The 20,639-nt window shown below is 44.3% G+C and overlaps 1 protein-coding gene across 8 annotated transcripts in view; it reads left to right on the top strand.

The window, feature by feature from the left end:
- IPPK (inositol-pentakisphosphate 2-kinase) overlaps window positions 1-20,639 on the top strand; it is a 1,128,404-nt gene that overhangs the window by 492,896 nt on the left and 614,869 nt on the right. For all 8 annotated transcript variants that reach the window (XR_012235280.1, XR_012235279.1, XR_012235281.1 and 5 more), the window contains 2 exons: window positions 12,906-12,978; window positions 13,097-13,379. Coding sequence is in view for 5 of the 8 variants with exons in the window: in XM_073592668.1 (XP_073448769.1) it covers window positions 12,906-12,978; window positions 13,097-13,379 (356 nt within the window). In the remaining 3 variants the exon portion in view is untranslated. The remainder of the gene's footprint in view (window positions 1-12,905; window positions 12,979-13,096; window positions 13,380-20,639) is intronic.

Below are 20,639 nucleotides of genomic sequence, written 5' to 3'. Positions count from 1 at the left end.
TGTAATACATACACTTATTGGTAAGTCAGTTCAGATGGGGTGGCGATGTCTATCAGGGGTTGTGTTGTCCTGGGATGTGCTGGTGTGCAGGCTTCACTGGCGGAAGCGGAAGTGATGTCAGCGGTGCACAGGAAGTGTCCAGACACAGATAAGAGATAATGCAGGCTACGCGCTTGGGGCTCACAGCTCCTTCTACTAGGCCAGTAGTTTAGGAAGTCATACCCATGATTTGTGCTATAATGTTGAATACGGCTGACCAAAGAGGTTGCAACGAAAGGCATTTCCAAAATATGTGAATCAGTGACCCTCTGTTACCGCATTGTCTCCAGCATAGTGGAGATGATTGTGGAATAAAGCCTGCTATTCTTGTGGGTGTTAGGTACCATCTCAATAATTTTTGGTAAAGTTCACCGTAGGTCGATTAAATTGCTTTTATCCATTGATCATTAGAGTAAGAAGTCATCAAATCGATTTCCCATGATCTCATGGAAGGGTGAATAAAGATTTTTGATTTAGAATACTGTAGAATAACGAGACTCCTTTGATTGAGGTAATAGGGTTTGTAAGAAATAGATACTCTCCAAGGTATTGTAATGGAGGGGTTAGGCATTGTTGCTAATAAGGATGAAGGTGAACATCGCTAGATTTTAATTCATATTATATTTGAAGTGCCCTAAAAGTTTTGAGTGAAGGGCCAATTTGTAGATCTTTCACAGTTGTGATACCATTGGGTATCCAATGTCTAATTTTTAAATTAGGTATTAAGAGTTGTAAGCTAGAAATAGGTAGGGGAATAGATTTTGAAGGTGTGTTTTCTATGGGAATTTTTAAGAGTATTTTCCAAGCTTGTAATGCCGCTTTTATGGTAGGTGAGATCTGTACAGGAATTTGTGACATGAAGTAGATTGAATATATTCCTATGTGGGCTTTGGTAGTTTTCTAGTTCATACCATCTAGGTACATTGTTCTGGGGAACCACTGTCGAACCTGTGCAAGAATTGCTGCTATATAATAGTCTTTCAAGAGAACATGCCCTACATTTCGTGCTTTAATCAGTTTTTGGAAAGCGCATCTGGCCTTTTTCCCTTGCCATAGAAGGGTATAGATTATGGATTAGGCTTTGGAAAAAAACGAGTCTGGAACTGGGATGGGAAGGGTTCGGAATAAGTATATGAATTGTGGCAATATGGTCATTTTAAAGGCTGCCAATCTGCCGGACCAGGATAGCTGAGCTGAGTTTAGCGAGAAATGGGGTATAGTTTGCATCTATCAGTTGGTCAACCTTTGTTGTCAGTTTTATGCCTAGGTATTGTATTCCCTCAGTGTTCCATGAAAATGGGTATTGTGATTTGAGCTTAGCTTCTGTGGTGTTATTGATTCCCAAGCCTAGTATGTGAGATTTACTATCATTTACCTTATAGTAAGAAATACGATTAAATATGATTAAACATAACTAGGGTTTCATGTGCAGCAGCCAGGGAAGAGCTCACGTCAGTCATGATTAAAATAATGTCATCTGCAAATAAGCTGATAGTATGTACCTTGTCACCTGCTGGGAATCCTTTAATATCAGGATGATTTCTGATGTAAATAGCCAGGGGTTCCATCAGGAAGTTGAATATTAGGGGCGACAGCGGACACCCCTGTCTTGTTCCATTCGATATATTAAAGGGCTTAGACAAAACTCCGGATAAATATATACTCTGGCTGATGGTTTGGAATACAAAGCCATTATGGCTGCAAAGATGTTGCCAACAAATCCAAATGATTTCAATACCTTGACCAAATATAGCCAGTGTATACGGTTGAAGGCCTTCTCTGCATCCAGCATCAGAAGCAGAGAAGGCCTCCCCTGCACCTCAGCCATGTGAATCATATTCACTAATCTGCAGGTAGCATCCGAGGTCTGTCTGTTTTGAGTAAAACACGTTTGATTGGGATGAATGAATGTAAACAGAATGGTGACGAGGCGCACAGCTATCATGTTAGCATAAAGTTTCAAATCAATATTTAGAAGCGAAATTGGTCTAACATTTGCAGGTGAGTCTGGATTCTTCCCTGGTTTTGGTAGAGTAACAGTCAACGCTTCTAACATTTCAGGAGGGAAAGAGGCAGAAGTAGCAGCGGTATCAAAAATTTGTAATAAGTATGGGGATAGAAGAGTCTTAAATTCCCTATAGTATTCTCCACTGAAGCCATCGGGTCCCAGTGATTTATTTGGAGGAAGGGATTCAATAGTTTTATAAATTTCTGGTATTGTAAAAGGCAAATTTAGAGAGTGGAGCTCATCAGGTGTCAATTTGGGGATATCAATTGAGGTTAGAAAATTGTTGATTGCGTCAGAGTTTGGTTGGTGTGTCCCTGGGTCGTCCTTCAGGTTATATAGAGCTCCATAGTAAAAACTAAAGGCACCTGCTATCTCTTGTGGGTGAAATTCCTTTTGTTTAGTATTTGGATGGAGTATATATTGTATTTTAGTTCTATATCTATGACCCTTAAGGTTCTGCGCTAGGAGTTTACCAGCTCTATTACCTTGTACATAGTAGTTCATTTTTAGCCTTCTTGACGCTTTCTCAAAATTTTCTAACAATAAGAGTCTAAGGTCGTACCTAAGTTGTGTTAATTTTTTGGAGAGAGTTGCCGTAGTTGTAGTTTTGTTTTGGGTTTCTAATAACAAAATTTCTTTAGTAAGGTCTTCCAACCTCTTTTGTCTCTGCCTCTTTGCTCTAGCTCCTAATTGCACTAATATTCCCCAGATAAACGCTTTATGAGCATTCCATAAAACACAGGGATCTTGAACTGAGCCCACATTAGTAGAAAAAACTCTTCCAGACGAACTCTGAGAATTGTCTTTGATTCCTCTTGTTGCAGTAGATATGGGTTTTGTTCGCCATATTGGTCTTTGTTTAGTGGAGGACAAGTCTGCTATAGAAAGGGCAATGGAGGCATGATCAGACCAAGTAATCGTGTTGATGTTGGCAGATTTGGTTTGGAGTAGAACTCGTTGGTCTACTAAAAAAGGTCAATTCTAGTGTACACTTGATGTGGCGGGGAAAAAAAAAAGTGAAGTCCCTTTTTCCAGCATGTAAACAACGCCATGCATCATATAAATTGTGATTCTGAATAGAAGGACGTAGCATGGACGTAAAACACTTAGAGTGAGATGTGGAGTCTAGTGACAGGTCTGGTGTTACGTTAAAATCTCCGCAGATTATTAGCAAGCCTTTGAGGTGGGTTTGGACCTTTTTCATTAGTTTATTGAAAAAATGGACCTCGTGTGTGTTGGGGGAGTATACCGTAACTAATGTATATGTAGTTGCATTTAGATCACAAGTATTAAGAATCTGCCTTGTGGGTCTTTTATTTCTGCATGGAGCTTAAACGCTAGTGTGTCCCTGATATAGATAAGAACCCCGGGGTTTTAGAGTCAGAGTTCGCAGTGAAGATAAAGGGATAGTTCTTATGCATGCATTTAGGTGGAGCCAATGAGGTGAACTGAGTCTCCTGTGCACAAAGTATGTCACTGTCATGCAGAAGAGCTTCCTTCCAGAGAGATTTATGCTTTGCTGGGTGATTGAGTCCTTTAGCGTTAATAGAGAGAACCCTAAGTGTCATCTTTTGTGGGAAGTGTAAACGCTAAGGTGTCATCAGCGTCCTTCCTTAAGATTCATACTCTCTTTCCAGATTGAGTAAGCTTGGCAAGATAGTCACTGTGAGTGATATATGTGTCGATCTTACCTCCGTAGATTATCCGAGGAAAAGTCCCGCTATGGTATTTTATGGTGTTCTCCACTCGAAGCTGAAATGTTCCTTTCATAAGCTTGGTTCTGTCAGTATCCCAAAAAACAAAAAGTAAACATAAAAAAAGAAAATGACAAAGACAATGTAACAGGCAAAGCAAGTTTGGGGCACCTAACATGGTTAGAACAGGTGCGTAGCACCTATGGGAAGCTGAGTGCTGCTTTGCATTCTTAGCCGTGACTTCCTTCCACGCACACGCTCAACTTGGCACAGTGTGCTGGTAGTTGGGATAACACCGTCCGGTTCTGGGAGAATACCCCATTCCTTCAGGAGAGCAATACCCTTATCCAAGGAGGATATCACATAGGTATGATTCTCTCTGGTCACGGTGATTTTTGTTGGGTATCCCCATTGGTATGCAATTTTGTGGTTTCTTAAGACTTTGGTCACTGTGTTTAGATTCTTCCTTTTCTGGAGCGTATATTGCGAGAGATCTGCAAAGAATTGTAAGCTTTGATATTGTGTTGGGATTTGATCCTGCTTTCTCATGCATGACATAAGATTTTCTATCACATGGAAGAAATGTAAGCGTAGGAGCACATCTCTTGGGATATGATCAGACAGGTGAGATGGTTTGTGCAGGCGGTGAATCCTGTCAGTTGTAACATCTAAATCGGTGAGACTTGGTGTGAGAGTTTTGAACAAGGCCGCTGCATATGGGCCTAGGTCGGCTGGTTGCACTGATTCTGGAATCCCTCTTATTTTCAGGTTATTCCTCCTTGACCTGTGTTCCATATCTGTTAATTTAGCCTTGATCCACTCATTCTCCCCTTCCTTTTCATCATAAGCGTCCACAAGGTCGTTTATGGTGTCTGCGTATTCTCCCATCTTAACCTCAATCTGATCCACTCTATCCCCCATTGCTTGGATATCTTTATTAAATCTGTTCATACAAGAGGCCATATCTGCCTGAATTGTGCTTCTGAGAGACCGCAGCATGTCCTTCAATACAGTATCAAGCACTGGTTGGTTCTGTGTGAGAAATGATTCGATGGATTTGGGCATTTTCCTCGTGTCATCCCCTGATTCTGGCGCTGGGCTCATTGCCGGACTCAATCTGGTGCCATCTAGCCTGGGTCTGGACTTAGCTGGGCTTTGAGATGAAGGGGTGGGAGGATAAGAGTTTTGGCTACCCGGTGAGGTGTTTTTGGGAGAATGATTGCCCTTTTGTGAGTTTTTTTGTGATTGAGGCTGCCGGAGGATTGTAGGCCTCGGCGCCATCTTGCCTACCTCCGGTATCCTTCAGAGCATAAAAGTACGTCAGGCGCTGCGGGCGTCTATCGTTACACCGCTTGTTGGGCATGTTCCCGGTGGTGTCCCGGTCTGATCCGCCGTAAAGATGGGGTGAAAAGGTGCCTTAGATGGGCTGTTGTGTGCCGCTTGGTCCCTGTGTGGAGCTCCGGTATTATGCGACCATCCGGCTCCGCTGCTGGCCACACCCCCCCTTATGATTTAGATGTTTAATCAATAGTTTATGTATTTTAAATCATCTTTTTATTTCTTCGTCTTTAGTTTCAGTCCCAGTATGGTTATCCCCAAGGCCTCACACCCACGGGTGTTCTAAAAAATGAGCTGTAAAGCTAGTACCGACGCTAGGAATAAAGCTGCATTAAAAACGCAATTTTATCAGCAGTTTGCATTGGCGTCAATGCGTGTGTGACGGGGGGGCCCGTGGAACTCAGAATACATCTTATGTCTAAGGCAACCTGTGCCATCCTGGCACAGGGTGAGGGAGAAAATATATCTTGGATTACTTAAAATGGGACAGTAATATTTGTCCACAATATCTCCCAGGATGTATGTTAATTGAATGAGCTGATCACATTGTCCTCTATACAATGTAGGAGACGGGACGACTCCTATTGGAGCTCGTGTTAATTAGGTTTTGTTTGTATTGTTAATTAGCTCCAGCTATTGTGTTGATATAACTGTGTGAAGCTCGGTGACCACAAGTCTGGGCGAAAGGTCATGTCTCAGTCACCTAGGCTGTATAAAGGATTAGATAATTAGGTCATGTTAATTAAGTTACAGTTGTATTGTTAGAGGAGGTTCCAACAGCATATAAAGTCTTGTAATTGTGATTCTAAATAAAAGTCAGTTCTTGGTAGCAACAAGCAAGTGTCGCCTTGTTTGTGCTCACAGAGGTTGGGATATCTGTATACAGACTGGGAGGAAGTGGTATATGACGGAAGCACTCAAGCGGAGTGTGGGACGTTCCGTGACAGCGTGTTTAGCCGCGTTTCTCTGCCTCTATTCAAAATCAGTGGTTCCCTATGGGAACCCATTGATTTGAATAGAAGTCGCCCCAGAAGTCGGGTCATGATGATGACTTGCGGCATGACTTGTGTGCTGGGGAACTCCTGCCAAAATGGTCTGGTATGGATTTTAAGGAAAACCAAAAAAATGGTGTGGGGCCCCTCCAAAATCCATACCAGACCCTTATCCGAGCACGCAGGTCAGGAAAGGGGGTGGGGATGAGTGAGCGCCCCCCCTCCTAGACCATACCAGGCCACATGCCCTCAACATGGGGTGGGCGGGTGCTTTGAGGCAGGGGGGCCCTGCGCCCCCCACCCCAAAGCACCTTGTTCCCATGTTGATGAGGACAAGTGCCTCCGCCTGACAACCCTGGCCGTTGGTTGTCGGGGTCTGCAAGCAGGGGGATTATCAGAATCTGGAAGCCCCCTTTAACAAGCGGGCCTCCCGATTCTGGCCCCTCACACTATGTGAATGTGTATGGGGTACATTGTACCCCTACCCATTCACCTAAAAAAAAGTGTAAAAAACAAACATAGTACACAGGTTTTTAAAGTATTTTATTAAGGCAGCTCCGGTGTCTCTTCCGATTTCTTCTCCCTCTCCGCTTATTCTCCTCTCTGCACTGTCTTCTCTCTCTGCTGTCTTCTCGCTCTTTTGCCAGGTCTTCTCTGCTGTATTCTCGCTCTTTTGCCGGGTCTTCTCTGCTGTCTTCTCCTTCTGTTCTTCTCCCGATGTTGACTTCACGCGATCTCCCGGTGTAATGCTGGGTCCTCTGTGTGCAATTACTTATATTGGCATGGGGTGGGGCCACTCGCTGACATCATCCAGTGGCCCCACCCCTTGTGATGTCACCACCCAGTGCATGATGGAGTGATGATGTCACAGGGGCGGGCCTTTGGGTGAAGTCAGCAGGTGGCTTCGCCCCATGCCAATATAAGTCTTTGCACACAGCGGACCCAGCATTACATCGGAAGATTGTGTTGCATCAGCATCGGAAGTAGAACAACAGAGGGAGAAGACAGCGGAGAAGACCCGGCAAAAGAGCGAAAAGACAGCAGAGAGAGAAGACATCGCCAGAAGAGGGAGAAGAACGGGAGAGGGTAGAAGAAATCAGAAGAGACGCCGGAGCTTACTTAATAAAATACTTTAAAAACCTGTGAACTGTTTATTTTTGACACTTTTTTTTGGTAAATGGGTAGGGTACAATGTACCCCATACTCATTCACATAGGGTAGGGGGCTGGGATCTGGGGGCCCCCTTGTTAAAGGGGGCTTCCAGATTCTGATAAGCCCCCCCGCCCGCAGACCCCGACAACCAACACCATTTTTATGGCATGCCAATTTTTTTATTTTTTTTTCATTTTGGTGGGAGTTTCCCATCAAGATGCTCAGCACACAAGTCATGCTATAGTCAGTGAGGTTAAGGGTAAGGAAGAAGTCCTTTTTTCTCCCACCCATGGATGGATGGGGTTATAGAGTAGGGAGGGAAGTAGGAAAGGACAGGGTGGGAGGGGAGAGGGGAGGGAGGTGTAGAGGTTTGGTGTCTAAGGGTTCAGAGATGGTATGGTGGTGTTGCCCCGGTCATGTTCCTTTTAAGAGCCACATGGCTCAGGTCAGTGTGTAGCTGTTTGTCTATTTTACTACTTATGTATGATGTCAGGTGAAACTTAGTTGTCACTCTATAATATCATGGAATGTTTGCGAGTTAAATTCTAAATCCAAACGAGCAATAATGTTTCAATATGTGAAAAAAAGTATAATCCACAGTTGATTTTACTTCAGGAGACACATTTAGTATGAGGAAAACGAATGACTCTTAAAAAAAAAATGTGGATTTAAAAAGCCTATCACGCTACCTGCTCCTCCTATGCAAGAGTGGGGTCGGTGTTAGTAAATAAATCTTTTTTTCTGGCTTGATAGAGAAGATATATACGGATATACAGGGAAAATATGTTATTTTAGTATATACGCTAGGGCAACATGTATGTCATAGCAGCAATTTATATTCCTCCCCCTTCTTCCGTTGAAATACTAAACACAATACTAGAGAAAATTATCCAACATTTTCTGGCAAAATTATAATTCATTGGACACTTTAACTCTATCCTATCCCCAGACTCGGACAGACCGAAGCCTCCCAAGCAGTATTCAACTGATCTATACAATTGGGCACAGGCGACAGGTGTAATTTGGAGATGGAGAAATCCACAAAAAAGAGTATATTCCTGTTTTTCCACCTCCCATAAAACTTCTTCCCGAATAGATTTAGCTTTTGCAGATCCGGCATTGGCGGCAGATATTGTGGAAGCTACATATCTACCATTTGGCCTTTCTGACCACACTCCTTTGCTTTTGTTAATACGTACCCCACTTTAAAAAATGCATCACTGTGGTGATTGGCTCCTTAGTGGGTGTCGTACCCAGAGATAACAGAAAAAAATGTCATTATTGTTAGTGGAATATTGGGAAAACAATGCTGGATCATCGTCGTTAGATATGGTTTGGGATGCTTTTAAAGCGGTTGTTAGTAGGAAACAGAAGATTAATATACAGGTATTACAAACGCAGATAGAATTACAGAAGGAAAAATATAGCATGGATCCTAGTATAATTAATTTTGATACAATGATGTTATAAAAATAGACAAACAATTTTTGCACAAGGGGCTAAAAGCGGTAGATTTTTGGCAAGGTTGGCGCAACAGGAACATCAGGTTACACTTATACCAGAAATTGGGACTCCAGAAGGAGAAACGGTAGTCAATCCTAAGGGTATTTTGGAGACTTTCAAGAGGTATTATGGTTCCTTATATACCTCTTCCCTCCCCTCCGACCTATGCCCGGGGGGAAGATGTTGGACATTTTGGACCGAATAGCCCTCGGGTGGCTATCGGATAGGGATAGAGAGACATTGCTCAATCACAAGTGAGGAGATTTTGAAGACTATACATACTTTCCCAAGGGGAAAAGTCCCAGGCCCTGATGGAATCCCTGTTGAATTTTATATAAAATACAGGGACTTTTTGGCCCCAAAATTAGCGGGAATATTCACAAATGGGTTATCGAAAGGGACTCTTCCAGATTCAATGAGACAGGCACACATAGCCCTTATACATAAAGAAATAAAGGATCCAAAATTATGCGCTTCATACAGGCCAATAGCATTATTGAATATAGACATTAAAATACTGACTAAAATATTAACATTGAAAATACAATCTTTGCTAAAAAACATTATAGATTCAGATCAGACGGGATGCATGCCTTAGAAGACAGATATTAATCTACGTAGATTACATACTAATATACATGCTCATCATGCTAATGAGGGATCCAGAAAGGTGGCCTCTTTAGATATAGAGAAGGCCTTTGATACTATCGAATGGCCCTTTCTATGGGAAATAATTAGGATGGGATTTCCATTAGTGTTGGATACAAATAGTATATAATAAACCTATGGCAGCGATTAAGCTGGGAGGAGGGCTATCAACTTTTTTTCAGTTATATAGAGGAACGAGGCAGGGATGCCCTCTCTCTCCAGCCCTCTTTGCTATTGCAATAGAGCCGGTGGCAGAGGCTCTTCGGACTTCCCTTGATATTCGGGGATTACAAATTGGGGGGCTGGAGGAGAGGGTAGCTCTATATGCCGAAAATATGCTGCTATTCCTTGGTGATGCGGGTCCATCGTTACAAGGAGCTTCAGATCTGCTAAATACATATTCACAATTTACAGGGCTTAAGGTAAACTGGGGTAAATGCCTACTGTTTGTGATTGTTCAAGGAACGCAGGATACAGCTTTTTCAGATTTGGCATTACAATGGGTAACAGAATTTAAATACCTTGGCATAATAATTTCACAACAGGCTGGGGATTTTTTTATGTTGAATCTAAATCCAGCAGAACAGGAATTTAAGAAAAAAACGAAGTTGTGGGAGACCTTGCTCCTTTCACTGCACATAAATTTAATAAAGATGAAAATTCTTCCTAAATTTTTATATTTGGAAATTCACCACAGTGGTTACTGAAATTATGTTTCTCATTCGTTCATTGACAAACACAGCCTTCATAACGATAGGGTTATATTGCCTCCACAGGAGTAGGACTAGGCAGAAACAAAAAAACAAAACACTTGGCCACTCCGATGGGCCGTCCTCAGCCTGTATATAAACCCCTCCCTGCTCTAGGTATTCAGTTTTTTTTCTGCCTAGTCAGGAGTAAGTTCCCTGCTGGAATCGCTAGTCCTTGGAATTTTAGTTTATTTTCTTTTTCCTGGATTTTTTTCCGGTGAGATCTACAATCAACTGCCGGACTGGGTGACGGACTGGATACAGCGAGCGCGTGCAGACCGCAGCTACGCGCTAGGTCGGTCGCAACATAGCCCCACTGGACAGGGAGTGCCCCCACGGAGAGCCGATTTCCATGGGGGCACCCGTGCGGGCACGCTCCCGGGTCCTGCTGCTTCCATTGACGAAGACAGCAGAATTCGGCCCCATCCCTGGCTCCCGTGCCATTAGATTTAATTGATAGCAGCGGGAGCCAATGGTTTCTACTGCCAATAATCTATCCAATGAGGACCTGAGACAGCGGCTGGAGCTGCTGGGCTCGTGCTTGTCACTGAAACGATTGGGTTCATGTAAGAAAAAGGGGGCTCTGGCTGCAACACAGGTTTTTCACTTTAATGCATAGAATGAAAAACCCTGAGACTTTACAACTCCTTTAATATACAAATTTTTAACACCATTTCTCTTTCGTTCATTGACAAACACAGCATTCCATTATTCAGAACCATAAGGTTATACCGCCCCCTACAGGAGTAGGACACTAGGCAGGAAAAAAAGATTTGGCTACGCCTAAGGGCAGTCCGGGGTGGTATACACCCCCCTCTCTGCTATGGGCATTCAGTTTTTTTTTTTTCTGCCTAGTCAGGAGTAAGGACCTAGTTCCCTGCTGGGATCTCTGATCCTGGGTTTCTTTTTGTTTTCTTTTTTCCTGTTTTTTTTTTTTCCCTGGTGAGATCTACAATCAACTGCCGGGCTGGGCGATGGGCTGGACACTTAAGATCCAGTGGTCTCCCCAGTCTGGCCAGCAAGTGCGTGCAGACCGCAGCTACGCGCTAGGTCGGCCGCGACATAGCCCCACTGGATGGGGGCTGGCCCTGCAAGTTAAACGTGTCATGAGGTCGCACACGACCAGGTCTCGGCCTGTGTCACAGCATTCCTCATGGCCGACAGCCCCCCACTTCGGTGGTGAGGGGATCTGTCTGGGAGCGTTACCCGCATTCTTCGCTGGATAAGTACGGGGCTGGACGTGGTGTGGGGCAAGGGTACTCCCTGGGGTGGTCGTCCCTCTGGGGTTCTCCTCCACCCCCTCTCTCCCTTCCCAGGTGAGGCCCAGGCTTCTAACCTAGGTGCTTTTTGGACACACTGTCCCCCCCCCCCCTTCCACCCTCAGGGTTGCTACTGGGGGGTATCCCTTGGGCCCACCTGCTGCAGTGATTGGGCCTAGGAGGCAGGGGGACCAGGCGTCTGCGATCGGGGGACCACCTGTGGCGGCTCTCCTGTAATTTAGGCCGCGGCTTTGCGGCCTACCGACCGGGCGCTGGGTGGACGGCCCCAGGGCAGGCGGCGGAGGCCGTTGCTTTCCGTTTTTGGGTGTCCACCCTCCGTTCAGCGGCTCGGATTGGTTCCATTCCCCCGCGGGCCACGCACTTGCGGCAGGCGGCTGAAAATTTAGGCCGCGGCTTTTGTGGCCTACTAGGCTGCGGCTTTTGCAACCTGCCAGAGGGGCTGCACTGTGGGGGTTCTGAGGGTGATATCCTTTCAGGGGTCCTTTAGGTGGGCCCGGCATGGGTGCATATATATATATATATATATATATATATATATATATATATTTATATATTATAGTTGATATCTATATTATATTATTTTAGCTCTGGGTATTTCATGTTGGAAAGTATTTTGCATCCTTTCCACTAGAGGGCAGTGTTCCAAGGCACATATAAGGCTGTTATCAGCCAAAGTCTCACTAGCTTGACAAAGGAGGCGCCCCGAGTCCCATCTGCCAGTGCGCATGCTCCGAAACGTTGTTGCAACCCACTAGTGATGTCATCACGCCCGGCGCCCTGTTCCAGCCCTCATCATCAGCCTGATCCAAGCCTCGGTTTCATCGCCGTGGTCCCAGAGATTAAGCTGGCTAGGATTTCTCCCCCACAGGCAGAAAAAATCAGCTGTTCAGAATGCCGCTCTGCAGTGAACACCACGCCAATGTGGATGGACTCGTGCCTTAGTACCTTAACCTCCATGTAAGTGGATAATGCACCTGTATCTCATTAAAATGTTTACAGTTCTAACCTAGAGGCGCCTCATTTGCATATCTGGAGTCTGCTTTCAAATCCCCCCTCAAAGGCTGCCAAGGTTGTTTTGGACTGCTAAAGTAATCTATACAGGTCTCCCCTCTTCATCTCTCCCCCTCCACATATACTGAGTATCAACTTCAAGGACTTAATGATGGACTAATGTATTAAATCTCATACTATTTAGCAGTGCCACTACCCATTTTTTTTTCAATATTTTATGCAGACTGTTCTTGTAGTCTAATTCATTCACAGGATAAAATGATGTGGCCACGTGGGCGGATTCAACAATCCTCAAAAAGTTTTTTTCTCTTTGTTGGTTTTTCTGTAAGTGGTGAATGTGCTAACAAGGATTATGCAACCTTACATTGACTGAAGCAGGTTGGTAGACCAATTTAGGTGCTACTGAGCAAGTAATAAATCTTAAGTGTATAACCTGCACAACACATCAGACTTACTGAATTTACATTTTTTTTGTTTTTTTTCTTTTGCAGACATAAGCAACGGATGCATTTTGCATTAATGAGTTTACTTCAGGATTCTCAAAACAACTTAAAAATATTTAAGGTATATGCTTATATTATTTGATGAGTGTCATCTGTTGTCTTGTAACAGGACTTTTATGCCTTAATGGATTATTCTGAAAATGCCATGTGTTCATTGATCGATCGCTCTTTCCTTTCAGAATGGCACATTAATTTATGGCTGTCGGGATGACCAAGAATATCTCTCAGACCTAAATGAACTTGCCCACCACCTAAAGCCATTTTTCTTAACAGCGGATGGACTGGTTGCTGGACCTCAGTGCACGAAAAACATTCTGAAGGAACTTATACGTGTACTGACAAGCACACTACTGAGCACCAGTGCTGACTCTGGGAGAGCAGCGAAAATCAAATCTATTCCAGTGTCCCAGAGTAGGAATTACTGTGAAGCCAGCTGCTTCTGTATGGATTTCCTCAGAAATGGTAAATACTGGCTGTGTAGACCCCCTTCACTCTGTACTCCCTAATAGGTTTATGCTATGTTTCCAGCACATTTCAGGATGTTTAAAAGTTTCCAGTAAATATCACCTAATAGTTATGCTCTATACTGACTCCTTACATAAGTTTACTTATGCCCCATACACACGAGCTGAATTTCCGTCAGAAAAATCTTGGATGGTTTTTCTGACGGAATTCCGCTCAAGCTTGGCTTGCATACACACGGTCACACAAAAGTTCTCTGAACTTTCGACCGTCAAGAACGCGGTGACATACAACACTACGACGAGCCGAGAAAATGAAGTGCAATGCTTCCGAGCATGCGTCAAATTGTTTCCGAGCATCCATGTTTTTTTACGCGTCGGAATTGCATACAGACGATCGCATTTTCGGATAGGAACTTTTTCCAACCGAAAAATAGAGAACCTGCTCTCAATCTTTTGCTGGCTGGAATTCCGCCAGCAAAAGTCCGATGGAGCATACACACGGTCGCATTTTCCGACCAAAAGCTCACATCGGTCTTTTTGCTGGCGGAAAATGTTGCTTGAGCTAAATATTACAAATTGCATGTTATTGATCAAAGCTACAATGAAGAGGATGACAACTAGTAATAATGGTTGTTTTTATCTACTGATCATGCTGTTTGGATAGTGACAACTGACAAAGCTGTGTTTTTCTATACTTTGTCATCAAAATCTGCATCCTTTGCCTTATGCAGTTTTTTTATAGGGATACAAATGCTTCCTGACAGACGCATACACTACTGTGCAAAAGTTTTAGGCAGGTGTGAAAAAGCGTAAATTATCAATTCGCAGAATGGAAAGTAAATGAACAGAAGAGTAATCCAAATCATATCAATATTTTTGTGACCACCCTTTGCCTTTAAATCCGCATCAGTTCTTCTAAGTACACTTGCACACAATTTTTAAAGGAACTCTCCAGGTAGGTTGTCTCAAACATATTGGAGAACCAACCAACGATCTTCTGTGGATGCAGGCTGCCTTAAATTCTTCTGTCTCTATAATCCCAGACAGACTTGCTAATGCTGAGATTAGGGTTCTGTGGCGTCCAAACCATCACTCCCAGAACTTCTTGATCTTCTTTACACTGAAGATAGTTTTTAAGGACATTGGCTGTATGTTTGCAGTTGTCATCTTGCTGCAGAATAAATTTGGAGCCAATCACATGCCTTCCTAATGGTGTGGCATGATGGATAAGTCTCTGCCTGTATTTCTCAGCTTTGAGGACGCCATTCATCCTGACCAAATCTTCAACTCCATTTGCAGGAATGCAGCCCCAAACCTGCAAGGAACTTCCACCATGGTTCACTGTTGCTTGCAGACACTCTTCATTGTACCGCTTTCCATCCCTTCGGCAAACTGCCTCCTGCTACAGCCAGATAGTTCAAATTTTGACTCATCAGTCCAGAGCACCTGCTGTCATTTTTCTGCACCCCAGTTCCTATGTTTTTATGCATAGTTTAAACTAGGGGGGAGAGCTTAGGGGTACACAAGAGGTGTTCCTAACACAGGAATTAATGGACTATCTCGGTACCCAAGGATTACAATGAAATTGTAAAAATAAACTTTTATTTATCCATAGTTAAAAACAGAGACACATGTCCGTAAATATAAAGTACACCAATTAAGATTTTTTTTTTTACAAAGCACCCTTAATATTCCAAGCAAGGTGTTTGTTGGTTAGGTGTAGTTAATCTTTGGAAGTATGCTGGATCCTCTACATGTTTTGCGGTTCAAAACCGCTTCTTCGGGAGGAATTATACACTTCATCTATAACAATACAGTAAAAAATCAATATCAATAAAAAAACTATTGTTATAGATGAAGTGTATAATTCCTACTGAAGAAGCGGTTCTGTACCACAAAACATGTAGAGGATCTAGCATACTTCCAAAGAATAACTACCCCTTACCAACAAACATCAGCTTGGAATACTAAGTATGCTTTGTAAAAAAAAACATCTTAATTATTGTACTTTATATTTACAGACGTGTCTCTGTTTTTAACTATGGATACATAAAAGTTTATTTTTACAATTTAATTGTAATCCTTGGGTACCGAGAGAGTCTATTCAATCCTGTGTTAGAGGCACACGAGGGGTGCTCCAAAGTTGTCCCTCCTAGATTCCAATTGTAAGGATGATGGTACCCCCTCTTACATGTATTAATTGCATTAACCTTTGAGGCCTATATCATAGTTTGTGCATAGTTGAGTCACTTAGCTTTGTTTCCATGTATGGCAGGTAGGCTTTTTGTCTGCAATTCTTCCATGAAGATAATTTCTGGCCAGAAATATCTGGAGATTTGATGGGTGTACCTGGGTCTCGCTGCTTTCTACCAGTTCTGTGTTGATGGTACTGTTGTACATCTTCCGATGTCAACGGGAAGTAAGCAAGATGTGTCTTTCATCTGCTGCAATAATTTTTCTCCAATCGTCTTCCAGGGCAGCATCCGAGAGATAGGTTTCTCCTCCCTGAAACAGGAAACACAGCAGTCCACCATTATAAATGTATTAGTCTTACCTGTGTGCCTTTGTTATTTGTGTTTCCTCACAGGACCCACAGGAGCTGCAAACGTTTGTTATTTTTTCCAGTCTTTGTGCATTTCTGCAGGGGACTCCCTGACCAGCATCTCATTCACCCCAGCGGGCCTCGGGAGGGCAAGCAGGGGCAGCAACTTGAGCCGTAGTGCTCTGCCTGAAGTTTCGCCCCTACAGAGGGGAATGCAACTATCCCTACAAGCTGTATTACATGCCGCTGGCACTTTCCCCAAGATGCCGCTGCTCCACTGGTGGAGGCCCGCCCGGCCATATTTCGAGCGATAGCATTCCACCCGCTGCACCCTGCAGTCTCCCCCTGGCCGCATGCGTATGTGGCTGGCCCCAGGAGGTGTACCAAGATGGTGCTGAGACGCCGGAAAAACGTCATTTCCGGTTACACTGTTTCAGCCGGCTGCCATTTTGGTGAAGGGTGGAAGCCTTATGGGCAAACACTTCCGGTGATGTCACTTCAGGGAGGCGGTGCAAATAAAAAAAAAAAAAAAAAGAAGATTATAAAACTTATCAAAGGCCTACCTCCAGCAGGGAGTGGCATGTGCAGGTATGTCCACCAACCTGCACAGGGACAGCTGGGGGCAGAGCTGATGCAGGAAGCAGTTAAAAAGGGACCTCTAAGCGGAGGATCCCAGTGGCTAACCATGTCGGACGCTTCTCCACCCTGCCCTGCGGATCCTGCATGCCAGGACAACTCCAAGGTAAGCCAGAGCACTCTGGAGTCACCTCTGTCTTTATCTCACTACAAACCTTACACTTGCTTGGTGCATCTGTAACCCGCCTACCTCACCAAGGTCCTTTGTAGTTAATTGCAAGCAAAGGCCCCAGAGGAAAAAAGGGTGAAGACCAGCAGCAAGGCATGCGGCTCTTGCAGTCATCGATTTTCCCCTGATTGGAAAAAGCCACTATGCCAAAAATGCATAAACAAAATGGTTGCTAAGGAGTCGCAAGGCTTCCTCAAAGACATGCTCAATTCCTTCAAAAAAGAAATAAAGAGCACTACTGGGCCACTACGCTCAGCAATTTAGAAACTAGAGGTGCCAGCAAGCTCCAGCCAATCCAATGCCCCATCTAACAGCAGGGCATGTATCCCCTCGGGTAGCAGGGAAGAGGCAGACCAACCAGAACAGAAGGTCGAGTCGGATGAAACCGAACAAGAGTCCAAGGATCGCTTATACTCAGACTCCGAGGAGGATGATCCGCCATCAGAGGGCACCCTATTCCCCTCAGAAGATACGGATAATCTTCTGAAGGCTATAGCAGGACACAAGTATTTGGGTATCAAAGAGCAAAAAGCCACAGAGCTTTTCCTGCACGACAAAATTTACAAAGGGCTGCAGCCCAAGACACCTAGAACATTCCCGGTGCATCAAACTCTTAAAAACCTAGTTAAGATCGAGTGGGAGGAGCCAGAAAAGAAGCTCTTCATACCAGCCGTGGCCAAATGTATCCATTTGCAGAGGAAGACACCAAGACTTGGGCGAAGTGCCCGAAAGTGGATGCCTCCCTCGCGAGAGTCACAAACAAATCTGCCTTAGCCCACTTTTTACAATTTGGCACTGCGATGCTTTAATTGACAATTGCGCGGTCATGCAATGCTGTGCCAATACAAAATTTGCGTCCTTTTTTTCCCCGAAATAGAGCTCTGCTGTTTTTATTTTTTGCGCTATAAACAAAAAAAGAATGACAATTTTGAAAAAAATATATATATTTTACTTTTTGCTATAATAAATATCCCCAAATTTAAAAAAAAAAAAAAATTTTCTTCATCAGTTTAGGCCAATATATATTCTTCTACATATTTTTGGTAAAAAAAAATTGCAATAAGCGTATATTGATTGGTTTGCACAAAAGTTATAGCGTCTACAAACTATGGGAAAGATTTATGGCATTTTTATGGCATTTAATTTTTTTACTAGTAATGGCTGTGATCTGCGATTTTTAGCGATACTACGACATTGCGACAGACAAATCGGACACTTTTGACACATTTTTGGGACCATTGCCATTCATACAGCTATCAGTGCTACAGTATAAATATGCACTGATTACTGTGTAAATGTCACTGGTAGGGAAGGGGTTAAAACTAGGGGGCGATCAAGGGGTGTGTTCCCTCAGTGTGTTCTAACTGTATAGGGATAGGACTGACTGAAGGAGAAGACATATCGTTGTTTCTACTTAGTAGGAACAAACAGTATCTCTCCTCTCCCCTGACAGAACAGGGATTTGTGTGTTAAAACACAAATCCCCATGCTGGCTCTCGTGCACGCGATCGCGCCCACCGACTTCGTGCATCAGGCCCCCCGCCGTGCAGCGGGCACGCGCCCTCTGGCAGCTTCTAAAGGGAAAGCCGTACCTGTACAGGGTTTCGCCCAGGAGAGCCATTGTGCCGCAGTATGTCTACGTGAGTTGCTCGGGAACTGGTTAAATGATTCTATGGATAAGAAAATAGAGGCGCTATTAAAAAGGGCTTGGGAAGCTGGAGCAATGAAAAACTAACAAAAATGAATACTTGCAATGGTTTGGGGGAGGGGTTGGGTAATAGGATACTGTATGTGCTTGGGGGCGCTTTGGGAGGAGAAAGGCATTGAGCTACAAGGGGGAGTTGGATATGAAATATGACCACCCCCACCCTCCCTGAAGTCCTCTCTCCTCCCAAAGCGCCCCCAAGCACATACAGTATCCCATCATCCACTACCCCCACCCCCAAACCAAAGACATGCTAGCTGGTGCATGGGACAATCATGGAATCTGGGCACCCTGCTAGAGATGCAGGGCAATCACCCCAAGGTGCCCACACTAGTGACCCCTGCTAGCAAGTTAGTGGAGCCAGGTGACAGTACTTTTTTCTGCACTGGGCTCCAGGACTTGGGGCCAGTTCACACTATGAATCACACAGGAACACACTGTGCTTTTCTGTGTGATTCACATGCGTTCCTGGTGCAGTGCAATTTCAGCCTATTCATTTGAATGAGCTGAAACTGTGCCAGACCACACCAAGAGTTATAAGATACACAGGAATAGGATCCATTGGTACTACTGTACCATATGATCCGGTGCAGGTAAACACATTACATTTGTGACCTGCATTTGTGTCATTAAGCTAACATTGACACCCACTGTAGATCACAACTGCAGTGCATTTTGAATGTGGTGCATGAAATGCACACACAACACTGGTTTCTCGCACTGCATGCTGGTGTGAACTGACCCTTAGTCCGGATTTGTAGGATTTTGTTCTCATCTCAGGAAGGTCCCACAAAAAGCGGAACATTTGGGAAGTATTGTTGATCGATTTGGATTAGACAGGGAGGGGGTTTGTGTTTGGAGGGAGGTTTTGTACTGGAAAGTGGGATATGGGTGGGAACTGTGGAATGCACTTGTGCTGTAGTGGGGGGATTTGGGGGAAAGAGAATTTGTGCTGGGTAAGATGGGGGGAGAGGATTTGACCCAGGATTGGGGGGGGGGGGGTTGTGCTGGAAGGGAGGACTTGGGAGAGAGGATCTGTGCTGCAAGTGGGGAGAGGATTTTTGCTGGGAAGGGGGGATTGGTCGTGGGGGGCTTTGAAGAGGGGGGAGAAGGGTTTGTGCAGGTATGGGGGAAAGAAGGGGCTGTGCTGTAATGGGGGTAAGGAGGTGTTGTGCTGTGATGGGGGGTATGGATTTGTGCTAGAAATGGGGAGATGATTTGTGCTGGTAGGGGATTTGGGGGAGATTTGTGCTAGAAATGGGGAAAATATTTAAACCGGGAGGAAGATCTGTGCTAGAAGGATTGGGGGGATTATGGTTGAAGGGGGGAAGATAATTTTTGTTGGGAGAAAAAATTTGGGGGTAGGGGGAATTGGGGGTGGGGGAGAGAGAGGATTTGTGCTGGGGGGGATTAAAAGGGGGTGAATAAGGATCTGTACTGGAATGGGGGTGTGCTGGGAGGGAGGATTTGGGGGTGAAAGAGTATTTATTCTGAGAGGGGTATTGGGGGGGGGGGGTTGTGCTGGAAAGGGGAATTGAGGGGTGTGGGGATAAGTTATTATACAGGATTTATATAGCGCCAACGGTTTACGTAGTGCTTTACAACTTGAGGGTAGACAGTACAAATACAATACACTTTTTAATACAGTAGGAATCAGATGGCCCTGCTGCTTTAGAGCTTACAATCTAAGAGGGAAGATCAAGAGATAGAAGTGGTAATAACTGTGGGTGATATGCTGATTGAGAAGATAAATGTACAGTTGTTAGGTGAGGGCCAGATAGGCTTCTCTGAAGAGATGAGTTTTCAGGGATTGTCTGAAAGTGTATAAAGTAGGAGAAAATCGAACAGATTGGGGTAGAGCATTCCAGAGGCTCTGGAGAAGTCCTGAAGGCGAGCATGGGATGAGGTGACAACAAGTTTGAGAGCAGGAGGTCTTGGGAGGAGCGAAGAGAAAGATTAGGTTGGTATTTGAGATTAGGTTAGTGATGTAGCTGGGGGCCAGGTTGTGGATGGCTTTGTAAGTTATAGTTAGTATCTTGAATTTAATTTGGTGGCTGAGTGACAGCCAATGGAGAGATTGGCAGAGGGGTATAGCAGACGCTGAGCGGTTTGTAAGGTGGATGAGCCTGGCAGCAGCGTTCATGGTGGACTGAAGTGGGGATAACCTATTTAGAGGTAAGCCAATGAGGAGGGAGTTGCAGTAGTT

This window comes from Aquarana catesbeiana, linkage group LG07 (genome assembly GCF_042186555.1).
Source record: "Aquarana catesbeiana isolate 2022-GZ linkage group LG07, ASM4218655v1, whole genome shotgun sequence".
Lineage (NCBI taxonomy): Eukaryota > Metazoa > Chordata > Amphibia > Anura > Ranidae > Aquarana > Aquarana catesbeiana.
Note: the sequence above shows the minus strand (reverse complement) of the source record. Positions and strands in the feature narration are given on the sequence as shown.